The sequence below is a fragment of the Entelurus aequoreus genome, linkage group LG03, assembly GCF_033978785.1.
Source record: "Entelurus aequoreus isolate RoL-2023_Sb linkage group LG03, RoL_Eaeq_v1.1, whole genome shotgun sequence".
NCBI classification, from domain to species: Eukaryota; Metazoa; Chordata; class Actinopteri; order Syngnathiformes; family Syngnathidae; genus Entelurus; species Entelurus aequoreus.
Genome location: NC_084733.1, coordinates 86,653,782 through 86,676,143, shown reverse-complemented (window position 1 = coordinate 86,676,143; position 22,362 = coordinate 86,653,782). Strand labels below are relative to the sequence as shown.

The window sequence follows — 22,362 nt, the reverse complement described above, 5'->3', positions numbered from 1 at the left end:
AGCAGTTTTGTCTGTGTTTTTTCCTAGTGGGCGCTAGAGCGCAATTTTGAGTTTTGGGGTTTGGTTTTTGGATGAGATCGCAATTTTTGCCAGTCCTGATGTGTGTGTCAAATATGGTGAGTTTTGAAGCATGTTAAGGGGGTCAAATTACAGCTCAAAGAGGCAAAAGTGACTGTTTTTAGTAAACTTTTGTTTTGAAGGGGGAATTGCCAACTTCCTGTTGATTTTTGCTGAAGGATGTCAATGTCTGAAATCGAGGTCTAAGCCAGACCTACATAGAGGTTTTTGTTTCATGTCTCTACGACATTCCTACCGGAAGTTACAAGCAGTTTTATCTGTGTTTTTTCCTAGGGGGCGCTAGAGCGCAATTTTGAGTTTTGGGGTTTGGTTTTTTGATAAGATCGCAATTTTCGCCAGTCCTGATGTGTGTGTCAAATATGGTGAGTTTTGAAGCATGTTAAGGGGGTCAAATTACAGCTCAAAGAGGCGGCGGAATAATAATAATAATAAAACCTTACAATAACAATAGGGTCCTCTGTCCCAAAAGGACATTGCGGTCCCTAAATAGATTTTATTTGTAAAAAGCACTTTACATTGAGTAATCAACCTCAAAGTGCTAGTGTATTAATATATGTATACATATATATATATATATATATATATATATATATATATATATATATATATATATATATATAAAATAATAAAAATAAAAATAAATTAAAAAATTAATAAAAATTAAAGCTGCAAGCAGCGATGGACGGGACCGACTTTGACGGCACATAAAATCCAAACCGGAGCAGTAATTAAAACTCTTTGGTCAACTTTTAATCAGAAGGGTTCAATCTCTCTCCTGTGCTAGTTTGATGCTGACACGACAAACGCGCTCAGAGGATATAATGTTTGAAAAAAGGTGACTGTTTTTAAACAACTTTTGTTTTGAAGGGGGAATTGCAAACTTCCTGTTGATTTTTGCTGGGGGTTGTCAATATATGAAATGTAGATCTAAGTGAGACCTACATAGAGGTTTTTTTTTCCTAGGGGCCACTAGAGCGCAATTCTGAGTTTTGGGGTTTGGTTTTTTGATAAGATCGCAATTTTTGCCAGTCCTGATGTGTGTGTCAAATATGGTGAGTTTTGAAGCATGTTAAGGGGGTCAAATTACAGCTCAAAGAGGCGGCGGAATAATAATTATAATAAAACCTTACAATAACAATAGGGTCCTCTGATTAAAACTAAAACAGCCAAATAGCTAAAACTAGTATGCATATATCTAAAAAAAGGCTTTTTTTTTTTTTACAAAAAAGAAGGGTTTTTAAGCCTTTTTTTAAAAGCATCCACAGTCTGTGGCGCCCTCAGGTGGTCAGGGAGAGCGTTCCACAGACTGGGTGCGGCGGAGCAGAAAGCCCCGGTCTCCCATTGTTCGTAGCTTTGTCCTCGGAGGTTGGAGGAGGTTAGCCTGTCCGGAGCGGAGGATTTGGGGGTGAGTAGTTCTTTGAGGTAGAGGGGGGCTTTTCCACGGAGGCACTGGTGGGTTAGTAGGGAGACTTTGAATTCAATCCTATATGTTTTTGGTAACACTTTAGTATGGGGAACATATTCTAAGTAACAAAGACTTAATTTAGAGTTTTTTGGTTAGGGTTAGGGCCAGGGTTAGAGGGTTGGGGTTATAATAAGGCCATGCCGAATAAGGCATTAATAAGTACTTAATAGTTAAGAGCCAATATGTTACTAATTTGCATGTTAATAAGCAACTAATTAATGAGGAATATGTTCCCCATACTAAAGTGTTACCATGTTTTATTACTGGTGCACAAAATGAACCGTGCATGAACATCACCAACACAGTGCATAAACTCACAACAAATGACACACCTGCAAATCAGTCAGCTGTTGCCGTATCCGTAATACGCCGATAGGGAGAAGTTTTTATTTCCACGATGAGTCGGGTGTGTCTCGACCTCCGCCGAACCCCTGAGCCCGACTCACCGAACCCCTAGGGTTCGATCCAACCCAGGTTAAGAACCACTGATTTAGACGTTTTTGTTAACAAGTTAAAGGTGTTTAATGATATCAAAAGTAGGGATGTCCGATAAATGCGTTAAAATGTAATATCGTAAATTATCGGTATCGGTTTTTTAATTATCTGTATCGGTTTTTTATTTTATTTTTATTTTTTCTATTAAATCTACATAAAAAACACAAGATACACTTACAATTAGTGCACCAACCTAAAAAACCTCCCTCCCCCATTTCTTTTTGTTATCAATATTCTGGTTCCTATATTATATATCAATATATATCAATACAGTCTGCAAGGGATACAGTCCGTAAGCACACATGATTGTGCGTGCTGCTGCTCCACTATTAGTACTAACCTTTAACAGTTAATTTGACTCATTTTCATTAAATACTAGTTTCTATGTAACTGTTTTTATATTGTTTTACTTTCTTTTTTATTCCAGAAAATGTTTTTAATTTAGTTATCTTTTTTTATTATTATTTTTAAAAAGTACCTTATCTTCACCATACATGGTTGTCCAAATTAGGCATAATAATGTGTTAATTCCACGACTGCATATATCGGTTGATATCGGTATCGGTTGATATCGGTATCGGTAATTAAAGAGTTGGACAATATCGGAATATCGGATATCGGCAAAAAGCCATTATCGGACATCCCTAATCACAAGCATGTTTAACACATGTACAAACCCCAAAAGCAGTGAAGTTGGCACGTTGTGTAAATGGTAAATAAAAACAGAATACAATGATTTGCAAAAACTTATATTCAATTGAATAGACTGCAAAGACAAGATATTTAATGTTGACACTGAGAAACTTCTTTTTTTTGTTGTTGCAAATAATCATTAACTTAACATGTGGCTTGGCATCGTCTTGCTGAAATAAGCAGGGGCGTCCATGGTAACGTTGCTTGGATGGCAACATACGTTGCTCCAAAAAACTGGAAAACTGTTGTTATTTTTTTGCGAACATTAGCGCATTTGGAGTTTGATGCCCTGCAGCGTGTTTAAAGAAAAAAAGCTGGCACAAGTGGCAAAAAAGACTGAGGAATGCTCATCAAACGCGTATTCGGAACATCCCACAGGTGAACGGGCTAATTGGGAACAGGTGGGTGCCGTGATTGGGTATAAAAGCCGCTTCCGTGAAATGCTCAGTCGTTCACGAGCAAGGACGGGGGCGAGGGTCACCGTTTTGTGAACAAATGCGTAAGCAAATTGTCGAACCGTTTAAGAACAACATTTCTCAACGAGCTATTGCAAGGAATTTAGGGATTTCACCATCTACGGTCTGTAATATCATCAAAAGGTAAGCGATGATAGTACGGACTTTCGATCCCTCAGGCGGTACTGCATCAAAAAGCAACATCAGTGTGTAAAGGATATCACCACATGGGTTCAGGAACACTTCAGAAAACCACTGTCAGTAACTACGGTTGGTCGCTACATCTGTAAGTGCAAGTTAAAACTCCACTATGCAAAGCGAATGCCATTTATCAACAACACCCAGAAACGCTGCCGGCTTCGCTGGGCCCGAGCTCATCTAAGATGGATTAATGCAAAGGGGGAAAGTGTTCCGTGGTCTGACGAGTCCACATTTGAAATTGTTTTTTGGAAACTGGACGTCGTGTCCTCCGGACCAAAGAGGAAAAGAACAATCCGGATTGTTCTAGGCGCAAATTTCAAAAGCCAGCATGTGTGATGGTATGGGGGTGTATTAGTGCCCAAGACATGGGTAACTTACACACCTGTGAAGGCACCATTAATGCTGAAAGGTACATACAGGTTTTGGAGCAACATATGTTGCCATCCAAGCAACATTATCATGGACGCCCCTGCTTATTTCAGCAAGACGATGCAAAAATAAAAAAATAAAAAAATTCTCAGTGTGAACATGAAATATCTTGTCTTTGCAGTCTATTCAATTGAATATAAGATATTTGCAAATCATTGTATTCTGTTTTTATTTACCATTTACACAACGTGACAACTTCACTGGTTTTGGGTCTTGTAGAATCCTTTTTTCATGAGAAAGAATATAAGTTGGTGTATTACTTGATTCTGATGACTTGCATTGATTGGAATCAGACAAACTTTTCAAATGGACAAAAAGTCCTCCTTCTTGTCCAATACCACATGAAGGTGGTTGGTTTTTGCCATCTTATTTGTCCTTTTCACACACTTTACTAGAAATACATTGGCGGCAAACTCCTCTTGCCAGCTTTCTGAGGCATTTATTTTGTTATTAGCGCAGGCAGGATGAAAACAGTGCTTTTATTGTGAAGACAGGAACTGTGCGCTCTGTCTTTTAGAGTACGGCGCGAGAGTCTGTTGAAATTTTTAAAAAAAAGTGTTTCTCGCCTTCCTGTCGGTCGTTTTTTCTTAATGATGATCGGGGAGCAGCGTGGCGTCGAAACGGAGTCTCCATTTTTCATTGAAACGCAAATGTGCTTTTTCCTGTTATACACTATATTGCCAAAAGTATTTGGCCACCTGCCTTGACTGATTGATTGATTGATTGATTGATTGATTGATTGATTGATTGATTGATTGATTGATTGAGACTTTTATTAGTATGTTGCACAGTGAAGTACATATTCCGTACAATTGACCACTAAATGGTAACACCCGAATAAGTTTTTCAACTTGTTTAAGTCGGGGTCACATATGAACTTGAAGTGCCATCCCATTCCTAACCCATAGGGTTCAATATGACCTTTTGCAGCTATTACAGCTTCAACTCTTCTGGGAAGGCTGTCCACAAGGTTGCGGAGTGTTTTTTGTAGGGAATTTTCCACCATTGTTCTAAAAGCGCATTGGTGAGGTCACAGAAGGCCCGGCTCTCAGTCTCCGTTCTAATTCATCCCCCAAGGTGTTCGATCAGAGTTCAGGTCAGGACTCTGTGCAGGCCAGTCAAGTTCATCCACACCGGACTCTGTCATCCATGTCTTTATGGACCTTTGCTTTTGTGCACTGGTGCACAGTCATGTTGGAAGAGGAAGGGGCCCGCTCCAAACTGTTCCCACAAGGTTGGGAGCATGGAATTGTCCAAAAAATGTTTTGGTATCCTGGAGTATTCAAAGTTCCTTTCACTGGAACTTAGGGGTCAAGCTTAGCTCTTGAAAAACAACCTGTGGAGAATGCATATATGTTTAAGAGTTATTTCTTTATTCATAGCCATGTTTAGAGCAGCGAGTACTTTTCCATTGTGTATTGTGTATACCAGTTTCTCTTTATCTACATAGGTCTGTTTAGTGTTTTAGACATTGGACTGTGAAGAAGATACACCCCCCTCCTTGCCTTGTCAGTTTTGGGGGAGGGGGGCTGCTTTCCTTTTCAAGGAGTATTTTTTTTCCCGTTTAAATGTTAGAACAACTTGAGAAGCCGGTATGAATGTATTGGTCTGGGCTGTTCTCCTGAAGCTTCAGTAAAACTTGATAATATTCCTATTCTGTCTTGATGGTCCTTCTTACTCAGCATATATGTCATCGAAAGAACTTGGGATTGACCAGTGACTTAAATTCCCTGGGAGGAAGAGCTGGTCAGACGCAACCAACCCCACACCCTAATTCCTCCCCCATCAAATTTCACACTCGGCACAATGCAGTCCGAAATGTAGCGTTCTCCTGGCGACCTCCAAACCCAGACCGGTCCATCAGATCGCCAGATGGAAAAGGGTGATCCATCACTCCAGAGAAGGCGTCTCCACTGCTCTAGAGTCCAGTTTACGTGGCCTCACCACTTGGTGGCTGAGTTGCTGTTGTTCTTAAACTCCTCCATTTTCTTATAATAAAGCCCACGGTTGACTTTGGAATATTTCGGCGCGAGTAAATTTACACAATGGGAGACCGGACTTTCTGCTCCGCCGCTCCCAGTCTGTGGGACGCTCTCCCTGACCACCTGAGGGCACCACAGACTGTGGATGCTTTTAAAAAAGGCTTAAAAACCCTTCTTTTTTAAAAAAAATAAAAAAATATTTTTTTTATATACATGCATACTAGTTCTAGCTATTTTATTTTGTTTTATTTTTATTTATTTTTTATTATCTTTTTATTTATTTTTTAATACACCATAGCACTTTGAGGTTGTTTACTCAATGTATAGTACTTTTTACAAATACAATCTATTATTATTAGAGATGTCCGATAATATCGGTCTGCCGATATTATCGGCCGAAAAATGCGTTAAAATGTAATATCGGAAATTATCGGTATCGGTTTTTTTTTGTTATCAGTATCGTTTTTTTTTTTTTTTTTTTTTTTTTTTAATTAAATCCACATAAAAAACACAAGATACACTTACAATTAGTGCACCAACCCAAAAAACCTCCCTCCCCCATTCACACTCATTCACACAAAAGGGTTGTTTCGTTCTGTTATTAATATTCTGGTTCCTACATTATATATCAATATATATCAATACAGTCTGCAAGGGATACAGTCCGTAAGCACACATGATTGTGCGTGCTGCTGGTCCACTAATAATACTAACCTTTAACAGTTAATTTTACAAATTTTCCTTCATTACTAGTTTCTATGTAACTGTTTTTATATTGTTTTACTTTGTTTTTTATTCAAGAAAATGTTTTTAATTTATTTATCCTATTTTATTTGATTCATTTTTTTTAAAAGTACCTTATCTCCACCATACCTGGTTGTCCAAATTAGGCATAATAATGTGTTAATTCCACGACTGTATATATCGGTTGATATCGGTATCGGTAATTAAAGAGTTGGACAATATCGGCATATCGGATATCGGCAAAAAGCCATTACCGGACATCCCTAATTATTATTATCATTATTACAGGTAGCATCCTGTGACAGTTCCACGCTGGAAATCACTGAAAGCGGCCCATTCTTTGACAAATGTTTGTAGAAACAGTCTCCATGCCTAAGTGCGTGATTTTATACACCTGTGGCCGGGGCCAAGTGATTAGGACACCTGGTTCTCATCATTTTGGACGGGTGGCCAAATACTTTTGGCAATATAGCTCACTTGTCCGTGTTACGCTTGTTCAGTGGACTTTCAAAGATAACGTTGTTATGCTGCTTTTCATAAGCAGGCAGGATGAATAGTTGCCGATAAAAGTGCAGTTCTAGTGTCAGTCCAACGTTTAGACCCAATGAGAAGACTTTCTACTGTACGTCACGCTATCTTCCAGGACTATTATACATGCAGGATGCTGAATAATACATATTGTGTTGATCTAATCCCAGATTTGGCACGCGGTCCTTCTTAATCTTACGTTGGAAGCAAAGAGCATTTCACACTTTTATCGGCAAACAGGATTACACAATGTCACGCTGTAATCCTCCAGCATGGCCCTTTTTTTTTTTTTTTTTTTTTTTTTTTTTTACACACAAGTCATCCTTCCATCTGTCCGCTTCATTTGATTTTCTTTACATGCGTGCAGCATATATACATAAAAACCAGTGAAGTTGGCACGTTGTGTAAATGGTAAATAAAAACAGAATACAATGTTTTGCAAATCCTTTTCCAACTTATATTCAATTGAATAGACTGCAAAAGACAAGATATTTTAAAATGACATTTTATCGTCTTGCTGAAATAAGCAGGGGCGTCCATGATGACGTTGCTTCGATATTTAACGTTTGAACTGGAAAACGTTGTTGTTTTTTGCAAATATTAGCTCATTTGGAATTTGATGCCTGTGGCATGTTTCAAAAAAGCTGGCACAGGTGGCAAAAAAGACGGAGAAAGTTGAGGGAATGCTCATCGAACACTTATTTGGAACATCCCACATGGTGAACGGGGCTAATTGGGAACAGGTGGGTGCCATGATTGGGTATAAAAAGCAGCTTCCATGAAGTGCTCAGCCGTTCACAAACAAGGACGGGGCGAGGGTCACCACTTTGTCAACAAATGCGTGAGCAAATTGTTTAAGGACAACATTTCTCAACCAGCTATTGCAAGGAATTTAGGGATTTCACCATCTACGGTCCGTAATACCATCAAAACGTTCAGAGAATTTGGAGAACTCACCGTACGTAAGCGATTATATTAAGGACCTTGGATCCCTCAGGCGGTACTGCATCAAAAATCGACATCAGTGTGTAAAGGATATCGCCGCATGGGCTCAGGAACACTTCAGAAAACCACTGTCAGTAACTACAGTCGGTCGCTACATCTGTAAGTGCAAGTTAAAACTCTTACTATGCAAAGCGAAAGCCATTTATCAACAACACCCAGATCGGTAGGTGGTGAGTTCATACCAAAGACTATAAAAATGGAACCCTTTACCTCCCTGCTTGGCACTCAGCATCAAGGGTTGGAATTGGGGGTTAAATCACCAAAAATGATTCCCGGGCGCGGCCAAGGCTGCTGCCCACTGCTCCCCTCACCTCCTAGAGGGTGATCAAGGGTGATGGGTCAAATGCAGATAAATCATTTCGCCACACAGAGTGTGTGTGTGTGACAATCATTGGTACTTTAACTTTAACTTTCATTCTCTTTTTAAAGTTGGTACGAGAGGAAGTCCCCTGGGGGAGGGGCCATATATGTGTTCTTTCCGTTTGTACTTTGATATGCTCTTTTAGATAATAGAGCAGTCGTGTTCTTTCCTCTCCAGCTTTGATATGCTCTTTGATGGAATAGAACAGGACTTGTTGTTCACACTTCGGCAAAAAACCAGCGGGTCATGAAGTTCAGTGATGCTCCATACATTCCACTTTCATCTTATATGAAGCATTAATGCATCAATCAATGTTTATTTATGTAGCCCTGAATCACGAGTGTCTCAAAGGGCTGCACAAGCCACGACGGCATCCACGTAAGGGCAAGGAAAAACTCACAACCCAGTGGGACGTCAATGAGAATGACTATGAGAAACCTTGGAGAGGACCGCAGATGTGGGTGACCCTAGGGAGGGGGTCTAGTGGGTCTGACATAATAATGTGAAAGTCCAGTCCATAGTGGATCTAACATAATAGTGAGGGTCCAGTCCATAGTGGATCTAACATAATAGTGAGAGTCCAGTCCATAGTGGATCTAACATAATAGTGAGTGTCCAGTCCATAGTGGATCTAACATAATAGTGAGAGTCAAGTCCATAGTGGATCTAACATTATATTGTGAGAGTCCAGTCCATAGTGGATCTAACATAATAGTGAGAGTCCAGTCCATAGTGGATCTAACATTATATTGTGAGAGTCCAGTCCATAGTGGATCTAACATAATAGTGAGAGTCCAGTCCATAGTGGATCTAACATAATAGTGTGAGGGTCCAGTCCATAGTGGATCTAACATAATAGTGAGAGTCCAGTCCATAGTGGATCTAACATAATAGTGAGAGTCCAGTCCATAGTGGATCTAACATAATAGTGAGAGTCAAGTCCATAGTGGATCTAACATAATAGTGAGAGAGTCCAGTCCATAGTGGATCTAACATAATAGTGTGAGAGTCTAGTCCATAGTGGATCTAACATAATAGTGTGAGAGTCCAGTCCATAGTGGATCTAACATAATAGTGAGAGTCCAGTCCATAGTGGATCTAACATAATAGTGAGAGAGTCCAATCCATAGTGGATCTAACAAAATAGTGAGAGTCCAGTCCATAGTAGATCTAACATAATAGTGAGAGTCCAGTCCATAGTGGATCTAACATAATAGTGTGAGAGTCCAGTCCATAGTGGATCTAACATAATAGTGTGAGAGTCCAGTCCATAGTGGATCTAACATAATAGTGAGAGTCCAGTCCATAGTGGATCTAACATAATAGTGAGAGAGTCCAATCCATAGTGGATCTAACAAAATAGTGAGAGTCCAGTCCATAGTAGATCTAACATAATAGTGAGAGTCCAGTCCATAGTGGATCTAACATAATAGTGTGAGAGTCCAGTCCATAGTGGATCCAACATAATAGTGAGAGTCCAGTCCATAGTGGATCTAACATAATAGTGAGAGTCCAGTCCATAGTGGATCTAACATAATATTGTGAGAGTCCAGTCCATAGTGGATCTAACATAATAGTGTGTGAGTCCAGTCCATAGTGGATCTAACATAATAGTGAGAGTACAGTCCATAGTGGATCTAACATAATAGTGTGTGAGTCCAGTCCATAGTGGATCTAACATAATAGTGTGAGAGTCCAGTCCATAGTGGATCTAACATAATAGTGTGAGAGTCCAGTCCATAGTGGATCTAACGTAATAGTGAGAGTCCAGTCCATAGTGGATCTAACATAATAGTGAGAGTCCAGTCCATAGTGGATCTAACATAACAGTGTGAGGTCCAGTCCATAGTGGATCTAACATAATAGTGAGAGTCCAGTCCATAGTGGATCTAACATAACAGTGTGAGAGTCCAGTCCATAGTGGATCTAACATAATATTGTGAGAGTCCAGTCCATAGTGGATCTAACATAATAGTGTGAGAGTCCAGTCCATAGTGGATCTAACATAATATTGTGAGAGTCCAGTCCATAGTGGATCTAACATAATAGTGAGAGTCCAGTCCATAGTGGATCTAACATAACAGTGTGAGAGTCCAGTCCATAGTGGATCTAACATAATATTGTGAGAGTCCAGTCCATAGTGGATCTAACATAATAGTGAGAGTCCAGTCCATAGTGGATCTAACATAACAGTGTGAGAGTCCAGTCCATAGTAGATCCAACATAATAGTGAGAGTCCAGTCCATAGTGGATCTAACAGTGTGAGAGTCCAGTCCATAGTAGATCTAACATAATAGTGAGAGTCCAGTCCATAGTGGGGCCAGCAGGAGACCATCTCGAGCGGAGATGGGCCAGCAGTGCAGAGATGTCCCCAACCGATGCACAGGCGAGTGGTCCACCCGGGGTCCCGACTCTGGACAGCCAGCACTTCATCCATGGACCTGTGCAACTCCCCCTCCCCAAGGGAGAGGGGAGCAGAGGAGAAAAGAAAAGAAACGGCAGATCAACTGGTCTAAAAAGGGGGTCTATTTAAAGGCTAGAGTATACAAATGAGTTTCAAGATGGGACTTAAATGCTTCTACTGATGTTTGAATAAGCATCATCATACAAAAGGATGTAATGCTAAGCATGGATATTAATAAGCATTGGAAGCTAATATTTATGTGTGAATAGTTAATGAGCTGCTCAAAAGGCACACGCCATTTTAAGAGTATAGTGAATCAAAAATGGGGTAAATTGGTCCAAATGACAAAAACAAACTGATGAGCCCACTAAAAAGTAAAATGTGTGCCGAGCAACCCCGTACCCTCATGCTGGCCAGCTGGATGCAAGAATTAAGAGTGACGCAGCTGCTTTTCAATTTGCCACTTTTTCCCTGAGCTGATCTGTAAAACATAATTAATGTGGACAGGGAGGGGAGGGGTTGGTGGTCCCATGAGGCCGAGTGAGGCTGTTGGGTGATAATGGAAAAAACGAGGCGTGTACTTCAGCGTTAAGGTCCAAGCAGCAGGTGAGCATCTTCCCTTTGCTTTGGTTTATTGGTCCTTCCTGTTCATGTTGTCAACACCTCGAAGCTTGGAATCTGGACATGACCGCCCCTCAATGGACTGATAAGAACCACACCGTTGGCGAGGACAGCATCAAGATCGTCTTTCTGGTGGCAAACTGCTTGATCCTGTCCGCCACGTCCGTCGCGGGCACGGCGGCCAACGTCTTCGTCGTCCTGGCCGTGTGCAACCAGAAGTCCCTCCGCACGTGGAACAACGCCCTGCTGGTCAACCTGGCGGCCGTCGACTTTTTCCGATGCGCGTCCGATTGCCCCGTGCTCTTGGCCGTCGTGCTGCTGGCGCACCGGCGAGGCGGCGCCCGCCCGTCCATCTGCGCCGCCCAGTCTGCGTCTTTCTCCTTCTGCTGCTGCGTCCAACTCCTGACGCTGGCTTGCATCAGCGCCGAGCGGTACCAGGCCGTCGCTCGACCTTTTAAAAGCGCAGAGAGAAAGAAGCGGGTCTTGGTTCTGATCCCGCTCACGTGGACTCTGGCCCTGCTGGTGGCCGCCGTTTGCTTGATGTTTGCCAGGGACTCGCCCGTACAGGTGAGGTGCAAAGGATCGCCACACGGTGAAGCCTCTTCTAACGACACCTTTGGGACTTTCATCTTGTTCCCTCTGTGGGTCGCTTGCTTTGGCGTCATCATCGGGTTCTACGCTCGCATCTTCGCCCTGCTGAGGGAACACAATCGTAAAATATTTGACAACGGAGTCTTGCCTGTTCCGAAGAACGAGGAGAAAATCCACCACAGTCTTTCAATCGGTGTGGGAAACGAGTTAAGGTTAAAAGTCTTGGAGATGAGAGCAGAACCTCATCCTTCTGAGGATCTGCTAGCTCGTAAATCTCTTAGAGCTGAGCGTTTAAAGCTCAGCCTTGTTGAACCTTCTGATGGCGCCTTGGCGGTCGGCGTTAAGAGCTCAATCACAAAGCCCGATAAGCCGCCGGGCAATTGTGGCGCTGAGAAGCAACCGGGGTCAGGTGTGACAGCTGATGGAACACCTTGTGAAGTGAAAGTGAAAGCAACGAGCCTTCGCGTCTGCACCTCGCCGCTCCCCCGCAAAGATCCTCCGTCAGAAGCTGGCGACTCGGCGGTTCCAGGGGAGCGGGCCTTGGTCTCGGACGACGGTCCAGAAACGGCCACAATAGAAGGGGCGTTTTGCATCATGCCGCCGAAGGCCGCCAAGGAGAGGAAAAGCAGGAAGAAGGAAAGCAAGATGGCCAAACGAGCAGGTTACATCATCGTCACCTTCCTCTTCTTCTGGCTGCCTTTGATCGTCACCATCGTCATCAACTTTCTTCTTCACCACAACACTAAGGTACACACTCAAGTGTGTGTGTGCAACACGCTCTTGTTTTCTTCCACTCTTTCATACAGCCATCCTTCCATCACCCAGCTGTAATCTTTGTCACAAATCTACACAGACATCATCCATCTGTCATCCATCCTTCTATTCACCAGCCTGTCCTTCCATTCGTCTGTTCCTCATCAGCCCATCATCCTTCTGTCCATCCATAGGCGCCGAGCCCGTGGGTGCTTCGGGGGCCCGCGCACCCAAAGACAATGCCGAGCACCCACGTGGGATCGATGGCAAATTCTTTCTCACCACCAAGCAAACACGGCGCATGCTCAGGTCCCTTCTAAGGTTATGCAGGGTAAATCCCAGCTAACCTTCTCCTTGTCCACTCACACACAATGCCCCCCTCCGCCCGCCTGCGCAATAGTCACCTCCAGTGTTGCTTTGTGTGCAAGTTCTTAGATCTAACTTATCTGAACAATATCCAGTGTTGTGGTATTTCAATGAACTGGAATCCAATGTGCTGTGGGGCCCTGTTGTAGTGAATCACACCCGATACGTCATAAATGTATCAAATCTTTATTAGACACGTAAACAATGTGATACAGAACATTTTACATCAATCAATCTAGGGATCTAGATATCTGGTCAGGACACTCCTCACTCTTTTGCCTTCACCTTCATTGGCCATTCCTTTTTGGTGACTTGATATACTCTGGACCTAGACGTTGAGTCTGCGACATACATGGCGGACAATAACTGATACAGTCTGCTTTGCCAGTCCAAGTTTTCCGTAGTCTTCCCTCGACGGCCAGGTATTACAAAGGACACGCTACCTTTTTTGTCACATCCACGGGAGCCCGCATTCTTGTTGTCTCTCTTTCGGTAAGTATAATCACAGCTGACCCGGATATTGGAAAGTTAAGTTCTCTTGCCGTCTGAGAAGTGTTGTATCGCAAATAGCTGCAATCGCTTTCTCTTAAGGTATTCATGTGTGATTTCCACACGCGTCTGTACATGTAGAGGAAGGGGAAACACTGGCATGTCTGGATGACTCGCCTCCATCCATCCATCCATCCATCCATCTATCCATCCATCTATTTTCCTGTATGCCCATCCATCCATCTATCGTCCTGTCCATCCATCCATCTTACAATCCATCCATCCATCTAGCTTCCTGTCCATCCATCCATCTATTCTCTTGTCCATCCATCCACCCAGCCATCCATATATCGTCCTATCCATCCATCCATCTTACAATCCATCTATCTATCCTCCTGTCCATCTGTCCATCTTACCATCCATCCATTCATCTACCTTCCTGTCCATCCATACATCTATTCTCCTGCCTATCCATCCATCCATCTATCTTACCATCCATCATCCATCTATCTATCTTTCTGTCATCCATTCATCTATCCTCGTGTCCATCCATCTATCGTCTTGTCCATCCCACTGTCCTTCTTTCCCACATCCATCCATACATCTATTATCCTGTGGTCCATCCATCTATCTTACCATCCATCCATCTTAAAATCCATCCATCATCTATCTTCCCATCTATTTATCTTACTATCATCCATCCATTCATCTATTTTCCTGTCCGTCCATTAATCTATCTTACCATCCATCCATCTTACAATCCATCCATCATCCATCTTCCCATTCATTTCTTTTACCATCCATCCATCTATTATGCTGTACATCCATCCATCTTACAATCCATCCATCCATCTATCTTACCATCCATCCATCTATCTTACCATCCATCATCCATCCATCCATCTATCTTACCAACCATCATCCATCCATCTATCTTTCTGTCCATCCATCCATCCATCCATCCATCCATCCATCTGTCCTCTTGTCCATCCATCCATCCATCCATCCATCCATCCATCTATTTTCCTGTACGCCCATCCATCTATCTTACCATCCATCCATCTATCCTCCTGTACATTCATCCATCTTACAATCCACCCATCCATCTATCTTCCTATCCATCCATCCATCCATCTTACCATCCATCATCCATCCATCCATCCATCTATCTTTCTGTCCATCCATCTATTTTTCTGTCCATCCATCTATCTTTCTGTCCATCCATCCATTTATCCTCTTGTCCATCCCACTGTCCTTCTTTTCTACATCCATCCATCTATTCTCCTGTCATACATCCATCTATCTTACCATCATCCCTCTATCTTCCCATCCATTTATCTTACTATCATCCATCCATCGATCTTACCATCCATCCATCTTACAATGTATCCATCCATCCATCCATCCATCCACCCATCCATCCATCTATTTCCCTGTATGCCCATCCATCTATCTTACCATCCATCCATCTATCCTCCTGTCCATCCATCCATCTTACAATCCATCCATCCATCCATCTATTCCCCTGTCCATCCATCCATCTATCTTACATCCATCTATTCTGTCCATCCATCCATTTATCTTACCATCCATCCATCCATCTATCTTACCATCTATCCTCCTGTCCATCCATCCATCCATCCATCCATCCACCCACCTATTCTCCTGTCCGTCCATCCATCTATCTTACCATCCATCCATCTATTTTACCATCATCCATCCTCTTGTCCATCCATCTATCTTCCTGTCCATACATCCATCCATCTATTATCCTGTCTGTCCATCCATCTATCTTATCATCCATCCATATATCTTCCCATCCATCCATCTATTCTCCTGTCCGTCAATCCATCCATCCATCTATTATCCTATCTGTCCATCCATCCATCCATCTTACCATCCATCCATCTATCTTACCATCCATCTATTTGTCCGTCCATCCATCTATCTTACCATCCATCTATTATGTCCACCCATCCATTTATCTTACCATCCATCCATCTATCTTACCATCTATCCTCCTGTCCATCCATCCATCCATCCATCTTACCATCCATCCATCCACCTATTCTCCTGTCCGTCCATCATCTATCTTACCATCCATCCATCTATTTTACCATCATCCATCCTCTTGTCCATCCATCTATCTTCCTGTCCATACATCCATCCATCTATTCTCCTGTCTGTCCATCCATCTATCTTATCATCCATCCATATATCTTCCCATCCATCCATCTATTCTCCTGTCTGTCCATCCATCTATCTTATCATCCATCCATGTATCTTCCCATCCATCCATCTATTCTCCTGTCCGTCAATCCATCCATCCATCCATCTATTATCCTATCTGTCCATCCATCCATCTTACCATTCATCCATCTATCTTACCATCCATCTATTTGTCCGTCCATCCATCTATCTTACCATCCATCTATTCTGTCTGTCCATCCATCTATCTTACCATCCATCTATCTTACCATCCATCTATCTTACCATCCATCCATCTATCTTACCATCCATCTATTCCGTCCGTCCATCCATCTATCTTACCATCCATCTATTCTGTCCGTCCATCCATCTATCTTACCATCCATCCATCTATCTTACCATCCATCTATTCTGTCCGTCCATCCATCTATCTTACCATCCATCCATCTATCTTCCCGCCCGTCACACCTGTTGTAGCCACAGAGATACAATTAACATGAAGACCATTCCTTCTACTTCAATGGGAACTGCAGTTTGTTTGGAATGTTGCCTATCATTCACAATCATTATGACATCATTATTTTCCATGCCTTCTAAATATTAAATAAACGTAAATAAAAGTCTGCTTACAGCTGAGCCAATAAGAGGTCCACTATTCCGTCCACAAAACCCGATAAATAACCATTCATAAACCGCCAGCAATACTCCATTTTCATTTGGTGACTTGAATATAAACAAGTATTAGTGATATTGTTATTATAAGTGCTAACGCAGACAGACTATTTATAGCGGTGACGTGATCACTTCCTGTGTGCCTATGATTACATCATCGAGTGGTCTGCTGCTTCCTTGCTTCCCTGCTCCCTGTAAATGTATTCTAGATCATACATCATGCATCTTACCTGGACAGTAGATGGCTGAGAATATAATCTGACAAGTTGGGACACTTTGACAGCCAATCGAGGACCTGGAACTGGCGAGAACGACACAAAAAGCACTTGTCGACTCGGTTTCTTTGCGAGGATTACGAGTCATTCTTCATCTAAATGGGAATATACGAACACCCGAGCAGTCGGCATCCTAGTGACAGCAGACATTGTACAGTAAGTGATGTTGTATATGTTTGTTGTCTCTCATGGAGTCTGCAGTGAGTAATAATCAGTGAGGAAATGAATGTGCCACATATGTTTAAAATGATCAAAATACGCAAATATTAAATGTTATTATGAATGTTACTACATTACATATATACTTACATCATGTATATATTACATGTTATTATAAATGTTACTACATTACATATATACTTACATCATGTATATATTACATGTTATTATAAATGTTACTACATTACATATATACTTACATCATGTACGTATATATTACATGTTATTATGAATGTTACTACATTACATATATACTTTCATCATGTATATATTACATGTTATTATGAATGTTACTACATTACATATATACTTACATCATGTATATATTACATGTTATCATGAATGTTACTAAATTACATATATACTTACATCATGTATATATTAAATGTTCAATCAATCAATCAATCAATGTTTATTTATATAGCCCTAAATCACAAGTGTCTCAAAGGGCTGTACAAGCCACAACGACATCCTCGGTACAGAGCCCACAACAAATGTTATTATGAATGTTACTACATTACATATATACTTACATCATGTACGTATATTACATATTATTATGAATGTTACTACATTACATATATACTTACATCATGTACGTATATATTACATGTTATTATGAATGTTACTAAATTACATATATACTTACATCATGTGTATATTACATGTTATCATGAATGTTACTAAATTACACATATACTTACATCATGTATATATTACACGTTATTATGAATGTTACTACATGACATATATACTTACATCATGTATATATTACATGTTATTATGAATTTTACTACATTACATATATACTTACATCATGTGTATATTACATATTATTATGAATGTTACTACATTACATATATACTTACATCATGTACGTATATATTACATGTTATTATGAATGTTACTAAATTACATATATACTTACATCATGTATATATTACATGTTATTATAAATGTTACTACATTACATATATACTTATATCATGTAAATATGACATGTTATTATGAATGTTACTACATTACATATATACTTACATCATGTATACATTACATGTTATTATGAATGTTACTACATTACATATATACTTACATCATGTATATATTACACGTTATTATGAATTTTACTACATTACATATATACTTATATCATGTAAATATTACATGTTATTATGAATGTTACTACATTACATATATACTTACATCATATATATTACATGTTATTATGAATGTTACTACATTACATATATACTTACATCATGTATATACTACATGTTATTATGAATGTTACTACATTACATATATACTTACATCATGTATATATTACATGTTATTATGAATGTTACTACATTACATATATACTTACATCATGTATATATTACATATTATTATGAATGTTACTACATGACATATATACTTACATCATGTATTTATTACATGTTATTATGAATGTTACTACATTACATATATACTTACATCATGTATATATTACATGTTATTATGAATGTTACTACATGACATATATACTTACATCATGTATATATAACATGTTATTATGAATGTTACTACATTACATATATACTTACATCATGTATATATTACATGTTATTATAAATGTTACTATATTACATATATACTTACATTGTGTATATATTACATGTTATTATGAATGTTACTACATTACATATATACTTACATCATGTATATATTACATGTTATTATGAATGTTACTACATTACATATATACTTACATCATGTATATATTACATGTTATTATGAATGTTACTAAATTAAATATATACTTACATCATGTAAACATTACATGTTATTATGAATGTTACTACATTACATATATACTTACATCATGTATATATTACATGTTATTATGAATGTTACTACATTACATATATACTTACATCATGTATATATTACATGTTATTATAAATGTTACTACATTACATATATACTTACATCATGAATATATTACATGTTATTATGAATGTTACTACATTACATATATACTTACATTATGTATATATTACATATTATTATGAATGTTACTACATTACATATATACTTACATCATGTATATATTACACGTTATTATGAATGTTACTACATTACATATAAACTTACATCATGTATATATTACATATTATGAATGTTACTACATTACATATAAACTTACATCATGTATATATTACATGTTATTATGAATGTTACTACATTACATATATACTTACATCATGTATATATTACATGTCATTATAAATGTTACTACATTACATATATACTTACATCATGTATATATTACATGTTATCATGAATGTTACTACATGACATATATACTTACATCATGTATATATTACATGTTATCATGAATGTTACTAAATTACATATATACTTACATCATGTATATATTAAATGTTATTATGAATATTACTACATTACATATATACTTACATCATGTGTATATATTACATATTATTATGAATGTTACTACATTACATATATACTTACATCATGTACGTATATATTACATGTTATTATGAATGTTACTAAATTACATATATACTTACATCATGTGTATATTACATGTTATCATGAATGTTACTAAATTACACATATACTTACATCATGTATATATTACACGTTATTATGAATGTTACTACATGACATATATACTTACATCATGTATATATTACATGTTATTATGAATGTTACTACATTACATATATACTTACATCATGTATATATGACATGTTATTATGAATGTTACTACATTACATATATACTTCCATCATATATATTACATGTTATTATGAATGTTACTACATTACATATATACTTACATCATATATATACTACATGTTATTATGAATGTTACTAAATTACATATATACTTACATCATGTATATATTACATGTTATTATGAATGTTACTACATTACATATATACTTACATCATGTATATATTACATGTTATTATGAATGTTACTACATTACATATATACTTACATCATGTATATATTGCACGTTATTATGAATGTTACTACATTACATATATACTTACATCATGTATATATTACATGTTATTATGAATGTTACTACATTACATATATACTTACATCATGTATATATTATATGTTATTATGAATGTTACTACATTACATATATACTCACATCATGTATACATTACATGTTATTATGAATGTTACTACATTACATATATATGTATATAAAACACTAATGGAGGTGTTTGGATGTTTTTTTAGGGGCTCTACAGGCTCCATTGTTAGTGGACTTTGTTCGCATTTATTTAATATTTAAAATGCATAAAAAATATATATATTTGTCGTCTTGTCTCTCATAGTGATTGTGAACGATAGGCAAAATTCCCCCCAAAATGCCCTTCCCCTTTAAGATCCTACTTTGGAATGGTCTTTCTTTACGCTGTGCTCCCTAATAGAAGCCAGCAGCAAATGATGAAGGTAAAACGTTCCTCCTGCGCTAACGAGGCGCAACACTTCCGTGTCCAGGGTGCAGCCATGCGGGAAGTGGAGCTCCTGTCGGTGTCCGTGGCCTGCGTGTCCTCGCTCAGCAACCCCATCATCTACGCCGCAGTCAACCCGCAGTTCGGCGCCGAGTTTGAGCGCCTCAAAAACACGCTCCGGTCCTCCCTCGTCTGCCGCTGAAGCGCCGTGTTGCAGGCATGTGATTTTTCCGTCTACAGTCGGAAATCCGTCTTTAAAAATAACTAGATGGAACCATTTGTGGCTGTGTAGTGAACACTAGTAAGGTTGTGAATACCGTATAGAATAGGCTCACCCATGTGGTTCCTGTGGATGTGAACACAAGTTGTAACTACTGTAGTGACTAAGTAACAGTGACTGAAATAGACAAAGTAATGTGTAAATAAAGTCAATAAGTATATGAACCATCTGTGGCTGTGAAGTGAACACTAGTAAGGTTGTAAATACTGTTTAAAGTAGGCTAACCCATGTGGTTCCTGTGGATGTGACCACAAGTTGTAATTACTGCAGTGACTAAATAACAGTGACTGAAACAGACAAAGTAATGTGTAAATAATGTCAATAACTAGATGAACAATCTGTGGCTGTGAAGTGAACACTAGTATGGGTGTAAATACTGTATAGAGTAGGCTAACCCATGTTGTTCCTGTGGATGTGAACACAAGTTGTAATTATTCTAGTGACTAAATAACATAGTGACTGAAACAGACAAAGTAATGTGTAAATAATGTCAATAAGTAGATGAACCATCTGTGGTTGTGAAGTGAACACTAATAATGTTGTGAATACTGTATAGAGTAGGCTAACCCATGTGGTTCCTGTGGATGTGAACACAAGTTGTAATTACTGTCGTGACTAAATAACATAGTGACTGAAACAGACAAAGTAATGTGTAAATAATGTCAATAAGTAGATGAACCATCTGTGGCTGTGAAGTGAACACTAGTATGGGTGTAAATACTGTATAGAGTAGGCTAACCCATGTTGTTCCTGTGGCTGTGAACACAAGTTGTAATTATTCTAGTGACTAAATAACATTGTGACTGAAACAGACAAAGTAATGTGTAAATAATGTCAATAAATTGATGAACCATCTGTGGCTGTGAAGTGAACACTAGTATGGGTGTAAATACTGTATAGAGTAGGCTAACCCATGTTGTTCCTGTGGATGTGAACACAAGTTGTAATTACTGTCGTGACTAAATAACATAGTGACTGAAACAGACAAAGTAATGTGTAAATAATGTCAATAACTAGATGAACCATCCGTGGCTGTGAAGTGAACACTAGTAAGGTTGTGAATACTGTATAGAGTAGGCGAACCAATGTGGTTCCTGTGGATGTGAACACAAGTTGTAATTACTGTCGTGACTAAATAACATAGTGACTGAAACAGACAAAGTAATGTGTAAATAATGTCAATAAGTAGATGAACCATCTGTGGCTGTGAAGTGAACACTAGTATGGGTGTAAATACTGTATAGAGTAGGCTAACCCATGTTGTTCCTGTGGATGTGAACACAAGTTGTAATTATTCTAGTGACTAAATAACATAGTGACTGAAACAGACAAAGTAATGTGTGTGTAAATAATGTCAATAAATTGATGAACCCTCTGTGGCTGTGAAGTGAACACTAGTATGGGTGTAAATACTGTATAGAGTAGGCTAACCCATGTGGTTCCTGTGGATGTGAACACAAGTTGTAATTACTGTAGTGACTAAATAACATAGTGACTGAAACAGACAAAGTAATGTGTAAATAATGTCAATAAGTATATGAACCATCTGTGGTTGT

General features: G+C 38.8%; 2 protein-coding genes across 2 annotated transcripts in view; both read left to right on the top strand.

The window, feature by feature from the left end:
* Nucleotides 1–7,038, top strand: part of LOC133647028 (opsin-VA-like) — a 51,440-nt gene extending 44,402 nt beyond the window's left edge. The window contains exon 5 of the mRNA XM_062043072.1: nt 6,831–7,038. The gene's annotated coding sequence lies outside the window, so the exon portion shown is untranslated. The remainder of the gene's footprint in view (nt 1–6,830) is intronic.
* A 4,486-nt stretch (nt 7,039–11,524) lies between these two features.
* Nucleotides 11,525–20,728, top strand: LOC133645977 (uncharacterized). Its single transcript, XM_062040901.1, has 2 exons — nt 11,525–12,811; nt 20,573–20,728. The coding sequence occupies exons 1-2, from the start codon at nt 11,525–11,527 to the stop codon at nt 20,726–20,728; spliced, it is 1,443 nt and encodes a 480-aa protein (XP_061896885.1).
* Nucleotides 20,729–22,362: the final 1,634 nt, after the last annotated feature.